We start from the raw sequence: 15,993 nt of genomic DNA, 5'->3' as shown, positions 1-15,993 counted from the left end.
CGTGTGAGACACATAGTGTGAGATACAATGGAAATAATGCGCTATGTCTTTAAAAATTAAAACAGATTGCTGTCTTTAAAAATTAAAACAGATTTTAAAAAATCTATAATGAATATAATTAAGAATAAACTAAAATAGTGACACTAAACATATTCCCAAATCTGCATTTTACAATTTTACTTTTTTTTTTTTTTTTTTTTTACAAATCTGTGAATCCTCTGTTCAGAATTCCTCACTTCTTGGATTAAAGCTGTCCACCAACAATATGTAAAACACACTCCACTACAATGTCATTTGCTCAGATCAGTGTTTGTGAGAGGAAGATCAAAAACTGTGATTACAACCACAGAACAAGCAAGTCTTTGTTTTTAGGACTGACATGACCGTGATCCGATAAGGACAAAGAGCGCTTTAGAGAAAGTACTGTGAAAATGATGAAGGTGAGGAAGATAATGACGATCTTTAGGTCGGCCTGTTGTTGAACAGAGTGACAGGATGGAGTCTTGTCTTCATCTCTCGTCTGATCTGGCACCATGAGCACGGTCCACAGAAGTAAGAGTACACACAGTCATTGCAGATAGAGTCCTGAATGAAAGGAGGAAATGTTAACCATAATGAAAATAAGATCCTTGACTCTCATAACCTCTTATATTCTGTATTAAATTTTCTTCTGTTGCATTGAAGTATAGGCTATTGTTATAATGTGACTGAGTTTGATTTATAGCCTCTAATAAGATATCAGCAGTTTTGGCTTTGGTTCTTGTTGTTGTTGTTTTGGCCTTACCGTGATGCCATAGCGTCTGCGTGTGGAAACCCTCATGGAGAGAGTGATTGGGGGAATACACCCGCAGCTATCCAAGAGAGGGAGACAAAGACATTCTCCGTGGTCTCTGGCTGTAATGCAGGCAAAGCAAGGGAAACACCACACAGAGAAACAACCTGCAGAAGTACCACAAAACCACTGATTAATTATTATTCCACAATAATCAAATCATGAGATTAATTGGAAAGCAACTGTTACAAACATAAATATGAGAAAAGGCTCTCACAGAATGGGGGCTTTAAATTGGTCATTTTTGAATTTGTTTAATTCTTAAAACTCACCAATCTTATTTCCAAACACAAAAATATACAGACACACATCAACTCACATTCATTGACGTTGTCACATTCACAGATGCTGGTGCTCCACTGGTCTGATGCGGCAGCCACTACCAATGGCTTAGGCTGTTGAATCACCATCTTGCTTGCCATGATGAATATCTTTCAGATTCCAGCACTCTGAAACCCAAAAATAAATCTATAATGAAGACTCTAAAGCACAATTTTAACAATTGGTGAACAATAACTTCAAAAGTCAGACACTTCAAAAGTAAGACACTATGTAAAATAAGTAAATGCAATACAATAAAATACAGTATTTCGTCTTACCTGAGAAGGAGAGGCAAGTTCAGCAAGCGAATGATACCTTAAGAGGAGGATGCTGTCTTTTATTAAGAAGGGGAGGGAGAAAGTCAGGAATGTCTAGACGTAGATTCACATTCATGCACGTAGTAAAGGATGCTTATCAAAGAACAGCTTCCTAGCTGTGTTCTCATCAGGCTGGAACACGGTAATAATGAGAAGAATGACAAACATGCCAGATCAATAGATTTGGAAAAATTGACAACAAAAACCAAATACAAAGGACTTCAGGTAGTTTTCCTGTGCAAGTAAAGTGACTGTTAGGGTTTGTGATCTCAACAGTGTCATCTTTTGTAATTAAGAAAGTACCTGAAATGTACAACAAGGTGAAATTAATCTCACAGTCTTTGTACAGGACTTTATTTGTTGTAGTGAAACTCAGAGTATTCCAAAAATCATTGCAACGACAACAGAAGTATTATTTAATAAACAGCACATAACAATCACGAGGAACATTTTATAAAACCTTTTTATTGTTCTTGAAGTACTGATTATATAAAGAGATATCATTAACTGCCAGTACATTATGTCTTGGTGTTAACATTACTCAGTCTGCGGGTACATACTGTACTTCAATGATACAGTAAATATTATAACATTTGGATAAAAATTATCTGCTAACCTGCAAATGACTAATAACATAAAATAATATTCAGGTTTAGCTTTGTTAAAATGAAATAAAAGTCAGAACTCTGTCATATTACAATACCGTGTGTCATATGACATTTGAACATACATGAACAATATAAAGTCATTCAAAACTAAAATAAGTCAAAACATAATTGTAACATTTTACAATGAGGTTCCCTTTGCTGCCATTAGTTAACTACCTCACTTAACATGAACTAACAAAGAAAAATACTTCTAAAGCATTATTAATCTTAGTTTTTGGTAATTTATACATTTACTAATACATTATTAAAACCAAAAGTTGTATCTGTTAATATTTTTTAATGGACCTGAGCTAATAGGAACAGCTGTATTTTTATTAACCAATGTCAACAAAGATTAATAAATACTCTAGCAAATGTATTGCTTATTTTTGGTTAATATTAGCTAATGCATTAATTAATGGGACCTTATTGTTAAGTGTTGTCAAAATACATATTACTGTCACAGTTTTAGAAAGAAGAAAAAAAAACCTACTCCCTGAGCTTGAATCTTCAAATTTTACTGTTTATTTGAAGATATTGTGCTCTTTCTTTTACTGCTTTTGACAAATGTTTAAAATCATAACATTTGAATTATTCATATGACAGGCAATGGAAAGATGTCCTGCAAACAATGTGCCAGTAACATGGAAAAACTCTCTGTTAAAATGTGAGGATGAAATCTTGAGAAGATTCAGGACTCAGGTGGCTTGCCCCAATCAAACATTTTCAATCACTCACTGACTTTTTTGATAGATAATTAAATATACTGTTAATTAAATATAGGCCATACTGTTAGATGTGATATTAATTCATTTTATTTTAGACAATTAAACACAAAAATATATAACGAAGGGGAAACACACACACACATTCACTCACACACACTAACATACAAACACACAAACACACACATTGTTAATAGAAACAATGAAACAGCATACAAAATGAGAGCAGTTTTTGTCTCAATTTTTATTTCAACATGCACAATGACATAATATACAGAAAACAATATTCATAACATTAAACAAAACATAGCTAAAAACGACAGCTTTGAAACAAAATGAACAAGGACCTCATGATTCAAATTGATAGTCTCAAAGTTGATACAAACAGTGCTCCAGATCTACATCAATACATAAAACATCACTATAGTTCATAACCCTAAAAAACTCAATGTATTTTTAGAGAAGAGTTTTCAGTCTTCATTCCTCAGCAGACTACAGCTGAAATCCACATCATTCCTTGGATCAGAACTGAATACCAAACAAAGCATTGCACCTCTCCAACACGCTAATAAGGCAAATTTATTTTCAGAGCTGAGGTTAAAATTATTGACTGATGATGAAGTTCTTTATTTTGGTCTGTTGCGGAAGAGGGTGACGGGGTGGTTGCGAGATATGAGCTCACGTCTTAACTGACAGTAGGAGCACGGCCCGCAGCAGAAGGATAACACACAATCATTGCAAATAGAGTCCTGTTAAAGAGAGAAAGAACTCAGTCAGTCACTGAACATAAAACTGACATCTGATGTAAGATCTACATCTACAATAACTACTTCAAAACTTCTCTTGTTTGAAGTGTAACTTGCCAATTGGGCATAATACTATATTATTCAACCCCTAATTAAAAACTATTATTTATATTTATTTATTTATAGCAATATACTTAAAAGTAATCTAAGATATATTGTATATAAAAAAGAAGTCTTTTCTTGTTAACATTCATGGATGAATTTATTTGTTTAAATATTTTGACTGCAAAACAAGAAAAAAATGCATCCTCTGCAGTGAATCCATTACCTCAATTCCATAGGTGCGGCGGACAGACACTCTCATTGCCATAGTGATAGGTGGGATGAGGCCGAAACTGTCCAGCAGAGGCAGGCAGAGACACTCTCCGTGATCTCTGGCTGTGATGCAGGCGAAACAAGGGCAGCACCAGAAAGCAAAGCAACCTGCCAAACAAGAGGAGGAAAATCAGTCACCGCACTGAAAAAGACAGGAAACGTACAGATATAACAGATTCACTAATACTGTATAAAGCAAACACTCACAGTCATTGAGGTTATCACATTCACATATGCCAGTGGACCATTGGTCTGAACCAGGAGCCAGAACAAGTGGCTTAGGCTGCTGAATAACAATTTTAGTTGCCATGATGACTTGTGCTCTGAAAGACAGCACAAATTATTGGTTAAAACTGAAACATGCATTTAAAGGGTCAAGTCTGTAGTGACGTGCATAACTAAATCAAGCAAGCTTTCTTAAAAGACAGTAGTGTCACATTAAGTTACAATGCAGTTCTTACCGTGCAAGAGGAGAGACAGTTGGGGATGACGATGGAGATTAGGACTGAGCCTTTGGTCACAATCTGTGTGAGACTTTATAGAACCATCGGTGTCCAAACACACATGTATAGACAAAAGATTATTATCACACCACATGTCTCCACAGAGTCAGAGCAGGTTGGTTGGGTACATGCTTTCCTTTTTATCGATAGATTTTAGGTGATTACAAGTTTTGCTGACGTGAGACACTGTGACTCATCTTAATGAGACTGTGTACTGATACTGAGAACTGTGTGAATGAAAACAAGAAAAATGCACCACTCACCAGGAAACTCTAACCAAATCATTCAAAATCGAATTGTATCATGCATTTCAACACAATAGCAGCAACAGTGGTACACAAAAGTTCTGGACATCAAATCTGAGTTTGACATGGCACTATTGCAATATGTCAAACATTTTTACCATTTGTCAAATTATCAGTCCACACACAAAATATCTTAGTGTATGCGGTATGCATTATGGGATACAGTAATATATGCCTTAAAATAAAACATGCACAACCATTTAAAAGTTTGAGCTCAGAAGGTTTTTTTTTTTTTAGAAATCAATACTTTTACTCAGCAAGGATGCATTTAATTCATTAAAAGTGATACAAAAAATATGTATAACTATTTCCAAAAACATTTATTTCTATTTCAAATAAATGCTATTCTTTTAGAATTCATCCAAGAGTTCCAGGGGGAAAATTTATACCCAAAATTATTAATCAGCACAATATTGTTTTCAACAGAGATAATATTAAGATATGTTTCTTTAGCACCAAATTTAGAATGATTTTTGAAGGATCACATTGACACTGAAGACTGGCGTAATGCTGCTGAAAATTCAGCTTTGCCATGAAAAAATTATGTAAATATTTGTTATTACATAAATGTTCATGCCAGTTTATAAAACAGTTAGCTACTCACCATGCAAGCAAAGACGTGACTCAGGGTTAGACCCCCCTAGAAGTGTGAGACAAACAGGTGTGAGCTTTTCTTCATGATAATGAAGCCATTGGGTGATGTGACTTATTTTCATCGCATTAGCTGGAATTCACACTTAGTTAATTTTCACAATTAGTTAATTTTATTAGGAATAACAGAACATTTAAACTATTATTTGTCATAAACGCTGTCCTTATCTGTTTGTATATTATGCTTTATTTCTGTGATATAAATGAATCGCCATAACATATGCATGTAAACATTCACACTTTTAACATAACTGGCTCAAAGTCATAATGGTGTGAAACAAATTACACAACTCAATGCCAACCTCGTGCACCCATGATGCATGGAGGTTTAGGCTCCCTCTAGTGGTTAGTAAGATGTAATCCACAAACAAGCATTTGTGTATTTTTATCATGTTTGACCCATCTCTCACTTCTGATGTAGGCTACACATCTTCTTTCGCATTAAGACTGCATTCATCATGTCCAACAATGCATGCTTCAACCGCATAGACTGCTGAAAGATGAAGAAACTCTTGCACGTGTCTGAGCTGCCCTGTTTATTGCCTAAAAACGAATGCCATGGTTTAAGCTCGAAAGTCAGATTCCATCTACCTGTGCATTTATGGATACTTTTTCTGGGCACATACATTCTGCGCATTGACAAGTGCTGCAACACATGTGGAGTATTGGCTTACTTAAAGAAGCCTACTGTAGTAGAGGCAGATACTTTTATTTAGTTACTAAAACACAATCATTACTGTGACTTACTCATTCACAGACTCATGTATGATTGTGATAGGCCTACTTTTGGTCCAAAAAAAACACAAAACACATTATTCTGATCCAAGCAGAAGGGTGGATTTCAGGAACGAAAATGTAGCTTAATAAAACTTTAAAACTGGTCCAAACAATACAACATTTGTAACGTAATATATCCCCAAACAGCTGTCCATATCAAAAAATATTATATTTAATATATTCTTTTTAAATCTCGGATTGTAAACTATAATGGCACAATCATCAGAGATGCCAGTCATAAGCAGTTTTGTGTAAATGCAATGCAAAACAGCGCTTTTTTTCCATCTAATTTTTTTTCCTTCCCATTAGTGTCCTTTTAGGGGCTCCGTAGAGAAATCTGAAAAAGTGTGTATCTGGATCAGGGTGATCCAATCCAATTTTGCTTTGAAAAATCAGCCCAAAAGTTGATGTGTTACCTGATCCTAGATGGTAAAACATACAGGGTTTCAAAATCCAGATCATTCAGATTCAGACTAAACTTACTGAACAACAGGACCCAGGTTTCGTTTTCTTCTATTTACTGATTACTGGTAAATTTATGCCACCCACTGGTGGAATTAAATAATACAATTGATTTTTTGTTATCTTTTGTTTATTTTTATGTAATTTGTCTGACTATTAATCATAATTAGCCTACAATTTTTTTTTCTTCATATGTATGTATGTCTTTTTTTTTCTCCATTAGCTTTTATTCCATATTAGTAATTTTCAGTGCGAAGATTTATGTATTCATTTACTAAACTGTACAAACCTTTAGGCCTAAACATACAGTCAGCACAAGGCAACAGGATAATCTCATATAAAGGTAATGTATGCAGATCATGTCATTGCTGAGAAATGTTGGGAATTATTTCTACCAACTGGGACACAATATAAAGTAATATCTGGGGTATTATTAGGTAGTAATATTTATATAATAATATATTACATGGGCATGTAAAATGAAAATGAGGATGTTGTCGAGTGGCAGTTGACTTTATTAAGGTTGACGTGTTACGGTTTCATGGGCGTTCATTTCCCGAGACATCTGACACCATACACAGGGACAACAGAAGTAGGAAAGCAAGCAGTCAGTCAAGAGACTACCCTAGAAACAGAGAAAGATTAATTGACAAAATATATAAGGGAGGAATTTTAAGGTGTTTTCTAAGACATTTTACAAAACATTCATAGGAGAAATTCATTTAGAAAGATAAACGTGCCCAAACCTTAATGCCGTAATGATGACGCATGGATACCCTCATCAAACCAAATTCATCAATCAGAGGAAGGCAAAAACACTCTCCATACCTCTTAGCCGTCTTACACGCAACATAAGGAAAGCAGAAGATTGAAAGGAAACCTATAGATGAAATTCTGTTAGTGTTGTTTGGCAACACATGGCAAAGACAATTACATGCTGACACTCGAAAGAGACTCACAATCTGTTTTATCCTTCACTTTCAGGCAGTCAAAGATTTCAGTACTCCACTGGTTGGAAAAATTGGCCCGCTGAATTGACATCGTGTGTATTGCTTTTAAGATGATAGTGCCTTTTAGAGGTGTGAGAAAATAAATAAATAAATAAAACCAACAAATTAATATTTCTCAGATTAATGGTGAATAATCAGTTAACATTATATTTTGTCATCATGGCGTAATTACTCTGAATGCACTAACTTCAAAATATATTTATTATAATGCAGTTATAAAATGCAGAAATGAACGTGTTATTTTTCCAACTCTAGCTTGTTTAGATATTCACTGTAAAAAAATTGGAGTAGGATTTACTTGAAAAAAGCTTGGAAAGTTTATTCACTCAGAAAAAGCTAGTAAATTTACACATTTGCCAAGTAGCCTAAACATAATTATTAGTAGGTTTAATTAAGACATTTTTATGTTAAGGTTACTTGGAAATTCCCAGTTAATTTTGTTGACTCTTTGTTTGTAAATTTTACATTATGTAATGCTTATCACGGTAGAAAAGTGTAAAAAAAGAAATTTTCTTTTGCAAATTTTGCACTCATATATTTTAAGTACAACTTAAGCATTGAATTAAATAAAATATATGAGTTTATACAATTTACTTTAACAAAATAACATTGGAAAACCACTATGCTATTCAAGCATGTAGTTCTCTTGTTAACATGCAATTAAACATGTAGACAGGCTGCTATCCTTGTAAGATAATATGGCCACTCGATTCCAAGTAAAATATACTTTTTTTTCAACTTTAACTTTTTCTTAGGCAGTTCCATTTGAATGTACTTATGTATTTAAGTACAATAAATGAAAACGAAACCTCAAGTAGCTTATTGAATTAAACGTGATATTTTGAAGTAAAAAGACAAAATAGTATTTGTTTGTAAAATTTACTGAACTGAAACTATCTTTATTAACAAGTTCAAAAAAAAAAACTTTTTACAGTGCTCCTCTTAGTATCACGAATGCTGGTTCCATTCCCAGACACTGTGGTATTGATATTGTATGGCTATTCTTTATTGAAAATGTGTCACAAAGACAATTAAATAGATACTCTTTAATCTGTTTCAGTATACATTCAGCAACATGCATATCAAAGACAAATTCACTGATCCCGAAAATTTACCTGAGCGAGAAGGTAGAGAGGACAGTCAGACTTGTGTTCAGAGAAAAGGATGGAAGATATGCGCACACATCTCACTTTAAATACTTTCTGAAAGTCAACAGTCCGGTTGGTTGTGTATGTGATGAAGAATTCCACAGAACAAAAAACATCGTAAGCCAGATTAATAAACCAAGCAACATCTTTGTCATATGGCATACAATGAAGAGTACTGCACAGATTTTTCGATACAGATTGTATGAACACATATTGAATTTGAGACCTATCTAATGTCTGTGATTATGAGAACCAGTCCTGAAACATATCAAATTACCTGCCATTTTAAATTTACTAGGAACCAGCTGCATTTCTTTAGCAAATACTGTATATCGAGAATGATTTTAATTATTGTCATTGAAATAGGGAAAATAAAAACACACTGGATGGGGATTGAGTTTTCTGATTAAGATGGTGAAATTTTATTGCAGAATAATAGTTACAAAGTACATGAAGCACAACTGAACCCCTAACATCCTCAACTCAAATATTTAAGAAGTTTAACGTATGTAATTGAAGTTTATCCTGTTGTAACAGTTGTGGTCTGTATGATGTCCCATTGATGGTTCTGTAGTGACCCACACGTTCTCCCATTTTATTGCAGAAAAACCAGATGTGATCACCCCAAATGGTGCAGTAACAATTGTGCATGATTTATTTTTCTCTACAGTATACCCTTTGGAATGATGTGGCTTTTCTAAAATAAATCTGCTGAAGTGGAAACTTGGATACAGACCTTGGTTAATAAACACAATTTTACAGTAATTTTCACATAGTAGCTGTACAAAGTAGAAATATTTATTAACGGATAGTAAAATGCATACATAACAGACGAACATAAATCTGCTATTTATTGAACGGAACAAAAACAATGGTGCACATCTAATGTTACCGAGAACAACCAGGTGACATACTTTGTACCTAGTACAGAATACTGAGGAACAAGGAAGTTGTTGGTTGCCAGTTGCCTTTATTTTGCTTGATTGTGGACGAGGTTGTCATTTTATTCACGGACGTTCATTTCTCGAGACATCTGACACCAAGTGCAGATACCACAGAAGGTGGAATAAAGGCAATCATTAAAGATAGTTCCCTAGAGAGACAGATAAACACTATGAGTTCTCCACATTTATATATTCATCATGAGATATTACTTGGATAGAACAAGATTTATAACACAGAATGTCTTTGTCCAAACCTTGATTCCATAGCGATTGCGCACTGATACCCGCATGGCCATTGTTATTGGAGGAATGCATCCAAAGCTGTCGAGCAAAGGCAGACACAGACACTCACCGTGCTTACGAGCCGTCGCACAGGCAAAACAGGGAAAGCACCAAAATGAGAAGCAACCTGCAAATAATACTTCCGTTAGTGATGAAAATTAATTCAAAAGTGAAAGAGTTGTAAGAAACATAGACATTTATTTAAATACATCAAGAGTCGTGTAAGTGTAGGCCGTTTAAACAACTGTGAAGAATCAGTGCTGACGTCAAAAGGCCTACTTATGTTATTGATGTTGGATTTGTGTATGTTTACGTAGCCTATGTTATGTATCACCATAGTCCTCTGAGATATATTCGTTCCTCTGCATAATGACAATCTTAAAACACGATTCTAAAATGTTCAACCAATGCACTTTCAGGTCTCTCGTATCACTTCTTTCATTTGCTTCAAACAATGCAGATGGCGTCATCTGGTGCCAGTTATCAATTCTAGTATAAATGTCTTATAGGCCTAGAATACAAATGCCCTCAACTAGAACATCATCATATGGACTAACACCAGAGGTGGGTAGTAACGAGTTACATTTACTTCGTTACATTTACTTGAGTAAATTTTTTGGTTAACTAATACTTTTGGGAGTATATTTAAAGATGGGTACTTTTACTCTTACTTGAGTAAATTTTTTGGGGAAAATCTGTACTTGTACTTCGTTACTGGGGGCGACGCTCCTCTCGTTACTTTATCTTAATGCAATAAATGTTATAAATGCTTCAGTTTATTCCAAACGCCCCGTCTACTTTTCTCTGGGCAATGAGCGATGCTCATTCGTTCAGTCTGAAGCGGTTCACTCAGAGTTGTAACGTTTAAGAACATCAGCAGCGTTGAAAACATGGCTAGGGAACTGCACTGAAATGCAGCTTCCAAAAGACAAAAAATAGCCGATTAAGATTTTATTAATTTTAATACAATCACACTGGTGCGAGAACTCAGTGAGTCATATTATCAGCTGCTAAATTCAGATCTGTGATTGCTTGCTGGCGCTGAGCCAGAGACAGAAGCGTTTTTACAGCGCTGCGCATTATAACCAATCACACATGATTCTTTTGAGCTTATTAAAGCATTGGCCAATCAGAGGCGTTCAGATGAGTCATCGCTAAAATGCCGGTGCTTCCTTCACTCGCTCACTGACTGAATAGCTCTTTCTGGCGAATTCTCTCGTCAGAAACAACAAAGTGCAGATGTGTGTACGAATCTTTAATTAAGATATTGATTTCACAGTGTTAACAATTTCAGTGATTTTAATGGGAGTTTCTGAGAGTGATTGAAATCTAGACTGTCAGTGAAAATGATCTTTAATAATGTAAATGTTATTTGCTCTCTTTCTGAACAATGAAAGATTAATAGCAATTTGTATATCACATTGTCTTTCAATGTTAAATTCATATTTAATATAAAGTAAGTCGTATTAAAAATATGTTATGGCATGACACCTATATCTGTTACTTAAGTTTTATAATAAATTAAATAATTGGGCTACTTTGACCATCGCATATTATCATTATTAACAATCTATGTAATGTGAGAATAGAGATATTTCATTATATAGTTCATGCATCTGGGAATGTTTCTAATAAAAATGAAAAAAATAATATAAATAAATAATGCTTAATAATAATTTGCCAATATACTGTTGTGGCTGCTGTATGTCACAAGACGACCCCCATATGCCTAGACACAAATAATTATGATATTTCCACAATATTTACGTTTGCAGAAATATACTTCTGCGAGCAAACAGAAGATCCATCAATGTGCATTTGGTTCGTTATGTTCAGATGTTCAGTAACTTAGCTGTTATGTTAGGAGTTTTCTCTCTTCTCTGTGTCAGAGGTTATTTATACATATATAATACATACTTTAAAATATAATTTACTTTGTGATGCTAATCCAAATTTTCATCAGCTGTTACTCCAGATTTCAGAGTTATGATCCTTCAAAATATAAATCTAATATATTGATTTATTACCAGTGCTGGAAACAGTTTTGCTGCTTAATATTTTTTTGGAACCTGTGAGATTTTGTTTAGGATTATTTGATGAATAGAAAGATAAAAAGAACATCATTGATAGTAAATCAACATATTGGAATGATTTCTAAAGGATTATGTGACATTGAAGACTGTAGTAAAGGCTGATGAAATATATATATATTTATACACACACACACATACATTACATACATTTTATCTATATATCTAAATAAAAACAGGCTCAGTATAAATGACCCAAAGTAACAAGTAACTAACTACTTGAGTAGATTTTTTATCCGATACTCTTTTACTCTTACTCAAGTTACTATTCAGACTAGTACTTTTACTTTTACTTGAGTAAATATTTCTAGAAGTACTTTTACTTTTACTTGAGTACAGTTTTTGGGTACTCTACCCACCTCTGACTAACACAAAATACACAAACATTTAAATATGCTTTGATATGCAACATATCTAGCCTAGTCAAAGATTAGATGTAGGGTAATATTAAACAATCATTATAATACAATAAACAGGATGTGTTTTCTCACTTGAGAGCTCAAACCCCTGAGATTACTACAATTAAAAAAAAAATTATTGTTATAGCCTATATGTGTCCTCTATGTACGATTCTTACATTTAAAGGTACAATGTGTAAGTTATTTGCAGTAAAATATCTGAAAACCACTAGGTTAGTGTTATATATTTTGTCCAGCTGATTACTAACAATATCTCTAATGTTTTCAACTACTTGTAAATCATGAGAAAATTCCCATTTTAAACAGTGACACAGGGCAGTGCAGTCGCCTGTCAATGACGTCAGTTACCCTTTGTTACCGCCTTTACTGACAAAGAAATCACGTGACAACAGTGTCTTGGACAAATGAGGAAGTAGCTTCGCGACAAACTTCAACTAGAAAGAGATGCCGATCTCGCTTGTTTACTCGACAGGTGAGTTGTTTCGATTTGTATCTTTACAGAAAAAGTATGCTATTATAACGATCAACAAGATTAGTATTATGCAGCATACACGGCAAGCGTTGGGCATCGCGTCTCTAGACCCACGTGAGGACACGTCTGATCCATAGTCTGATCGCGTCTTTGCATTGACTTTGCATTGACTTAGCAATGTAATCTACTCGCGCAAATCATTGAACTCGCGTTAAATCCATGATTTATCTTTCCATCTGATTGATGGCCATCAGCGGTTGGGTAGAAGACAACAAATCCCATCATTCCACGCTCCTTCTTAGCGTCATCAAACCACACGATTGTTATTGTTTTGGTAGTGCCCTCTAGTGGCAGGTCCTACTACCTGTCCCGTTAATCAGTAAATTCAATCCGAATAAAAAGACATGTTGGCTATTAACAATCTAATTGAAGTTTAAATATATAATTTTAATGTACAAATATTAAATGATTGCAAATGTGAAATAATAAGATACTTTTTTAAATACAAAACTACAATCGCCAGTAGGTGGCAGTCGGCTGCAGCCCAGTCAGGCCTTATGGTAAGTCCTACCATGACTGATATTTTTGCAGTTTTCATCTTGTTGATAAACCCATTGTTAAGTACACTGTAATGGACTTTTTTTGGACTATTAAATCTGTCATATTATTGTGTATGTTGAGTATAAATTCCCTAAAACCTTCACCCTCTCAACTCCTCTTTGGTGAAACTTTCAAGTAGCAGCTGAAGACACACATCCCCAAAGACTTCCCCACACCACAACTTTAAACTAATGTATACACACACACACACACACACACACACACACACACACACACACACACACACACACACACACACACACACACACACACACACACACACACACACACACACATCCTTACATATGTGGTTTACAGGGACTATACTGTACTTTACAAATTGTATTTTCTATTGCCCTACACCAACTCTACACTTAAACCTAACCCTCACAGTAAACTACTGTCAATTTTTAATATCTGTTACGATCGGAACCCAGAGAAACGCAGGAGTCATCCAACATGCAGGGGTCAAGACCAAAAATCCATCCAAACAAAAAAACAAACAAATAAACAGGAAAAGGAATAGGAACAGGAACAAAACCTAGAAACTTGGAAGGCGAGGAAACTGGGTGACGGAAGAAAAGGACTCCATGAAAACAAATGGAAACAGACCGGTTAATATAGGCAGGGTAATGACTATCAAGTGAAGACACCTGAGTGCAATTAACAGGAGTGCAATTACTGTGATGAAGGGACAAGGCTTTGTGGGAATTGTAGTGCCTGCGGTGAGGTGCCTATGGGGAAGTGAGACCACTAGTGAACACCCAGGGAAACAGAGACCAGACAGCGTGACAATTTCATAAAACACAATTTAGTTTCTTTTTAAGCATTTTGGTTTAACGGGACACAGGAAGTGTCCATCTTTCATCTCTTTTCCTTCTCTGCAATTGTCCTTTTTAATAAACCTGCTATTGTGTACTATGAATATAAAAGCATCTGCTAAATGCATGAATGTAAATACTGATTATTACCACCCTCATGTCCTAATGTCCTCTTGTACTGTTTCCTGAATTTGTCTGCCTGTACCACTGCACTTCATATATGAAATGGCTATAAAGGCTTATTTTTGGTCAGACAGCTACTTTTATATTGGCTAGATTCATTTCCATGTAGCACCATGGACATGTGAGGCACATTTTGTACCTTTGTATAGCATAATGATAATAAAGCCCATCTTTAAAATAAGGAGAAACTATAAAAAATAATTAAACTCAAAGCAACTCAAAGTAAACTCAACTGTATGCATTAACTTGGTGGTAGGGTACACCAAAACAAACAAAACAGAATGAGAGAGAGAAATATAGAGGGACACTCACACTCTGGTACATTCTGACAGCAGTCACAGATTCCAGAGCTCCACTGGTTGGACATGGGTGCCATGACAAAGGGCTTGGGCTGATGAGAAGTCATCCTGTTTATTATGAAATTCTTCAACAGAAACATACGCACACACACACAGTTCCAGAAAGATGAAGAAAAAATACTAAATATTACATTTTAATTAAGCAGTTCGCTGTCGACATATCAGATCTGAATGCAAATGAAATCTAACTTAGTCATAACTGAATCTTTTTTTTATTTAGAGTAGTCAGTAGTCAGTTTAATTTAAAGTAATTCAAAAGTAGTCAGAGATCGACATTAAGAATTAATTTATCCTACATCTCAGTAAGAACAGCAGTTGAGGTTTACTATCTTTATATTTTTTATTACCACAAGTACAAAAATGCTCTGGAAACAAACTGACTATTACTATCTATTCCTGAAATTTGGACAAAAACCCAACCAGACATTTACAGTAAATCAGTGCATAGTGACAATAATGTTCAAATGAACACACAAAATGAAATGATTATTTTTAGAAACCTGATCAACAAATGTAAGACTTAGATGACCATCAGGCCATTCTTATTGTTGAGCGTTTTTAATATTATTTACAGAAGACACCTTATTTAGTATTTTTCTAAATCTGCACTGAAAAAACATTTGGTGTAGAAACAATTTTAATTTAGTAATTGTTAGTAAATTTCACAAACAGTTACAAAGACATTGCAAGTTACAAAAATGTGAAATTTAACCGAGAAAAACTGATAGTATTTTCTTGTAAAATATACTCCAATAATAATAATAATAATATAAACCATCCTCTTTTTTTTTTGTCTCACAGAATGCATATCAAACTAACATAATGAAAATTGAATAATCAACAAAAAAAGTCCTTACCTGAGCGTGAGACTTGGGAGAACGGGTAGATTTGTGTTCAATCACACTCAAACAGATAAAATGATGGAAATAAACTGGTAAGAGAGTCCTATAAAAAGGCACAAGTAGGTGTGCCTCTCAGTTAAAAGTACTTTTTTTCAAAGTCAC

At 34.5% G+C, this 15,993-nt stretch overlaps 3 protein-coding genes and 1 long non-coding RNA gene across 6 annotated transcripts; all 4 read right to left on the bottom strand.

Annotated features, from left to right (window-relative positions):
- Positions 1-85: 85 nt before the first annotated feature.
- LOC132103304 (cornifelin homolog B-like) lies at positions 86-1,500 on the bottom strand. Its single transcript, XM_059508303.1, has 4 exons — positions 1,432-1,500; positions 1,152-1,281; positions 785-939; positions 86-585 (listed from the first exon to the last, which is right to left on the bottom strand). Exons 2-4 carry the CDS (start codon positions 1,252-1,254, stop codon positions 463-465), a joined length of 381 nt encoding a protein of 126 aa, XP_059364286.1. The 5' UTR covers positions 1,255-1,281; positions 1,432-1,500; the 3' UTR covers positions 86-462.
- Positions 1,501-3,445: 1,945 nt separating this feature from the next.
- LOC132103313 (cornifelin homolog B-like) lies at positions 3,446-6,834 on the bottom strand. 2 transcript variants are annotated; one of them, XM_059508316.1, is made up of 6 exons: positions 6,617-6,833; positions 5,376-5,409; positions 4,425-4,487; positions 4,171-4,286; positions 3,917-4,071; positions 3,446-3,591 (listed from the first exon to the last, which is right to left on the bottom strand). In XM_059508316.1, the coding sequence occupies exons 4-6, from the start codon at positions 4,271-4,273 to the stop codon at positions 3,469-3,471; spliced, it is 381 nt and encodes a 126-aa protein (XP_059364299.1). In that variant the 5' UTR covers positions 4,274-4,286; positions 4,425-4,487; positions 5,376-5,409; positions 6,617-6,833; the 3' UTR covers positions 3,446-3,468. The 2 variants fall into 2 exon arrangements, with proteins under 2 accessions (XP_059364299.1, XP_059364307.1); XM_059508324.1 differs by lacking the exon at positions 5,376-5,409 and having other exon boundaries at positions 6,616-6,834.
- A 314-nt stretch (positions 6,835-7,148) lies between these two features.
- Positions 7,149-8,849, bottom strand: LOC132103324 (uncharacterized). Its single transcript, XR_009423361.1, has 4 exons — positions 8,787-8,849; positions 7,621-7,731; positions 7,408-7,541; positions 7,149-7,286 (listed from the first exon to the last, which is right to left on the bottom strand). It is a non-coding gene; the product is annotated as an uncharacterized LOC132103324 (long non-coding RNA).
- An 819-nt stretch (positions 8,850-9,668) lies between these two features.
- ponzr5 (plac8 onzin related protein 5) lies at positions 9,669-15,963 on the bottom strand. Of its 2 annotated transcripts, none has more exons than XM_059502632.1 (4): positions 15,847-15,963; positions 14,943-15,053; positions 10,018-10,172; positions 9,669-9,912 (listed from the first exon to the last, which is right to left on the bottom strand). In XM_059502632.1, exons 2-4 carry the CDS (start codon positions 15,034-15,036, stop codon positions 9,823-9,825), a joined length of 339 nt encoding a protein of 112 aa, XP_059358615.1. In that variant the 5' UTR covers positions 15,037-15,053; positions 15,847-15,963; the 3' UTR covers positions 9,669-9,822. The 2 variants fall into 2 exon arrangements, with proteins under 2 accessions (XP_059358615.1, XP_059358622.1); XM_059502639.1 differs by having other exon boundaries at positions 14,943-15,037; positions 15,847-15,912.
- Between the last annotated feature and the right edge of the window lie 30 nt (positions 15,964-15,993).

This window comes from Carassius carassius, chromosome 2 (genome assembly GCF_963082965.1).
Source record: "Carassius carassius chromosome 2, fCarCar2.1, whole genome shotgun sequence".
Taxonomy (NCBI): domain Eukaryota; kingdom Metazoa; phylum Chordata; class Actinopteri; order Cypriniformes; family Cyprinidae; genus Carassius; species Carassius carassius.
Note: the sequence above shows the minus strand (reverse complement) of the source record. Positions and strands in the feature narration are given on the sequence as shown.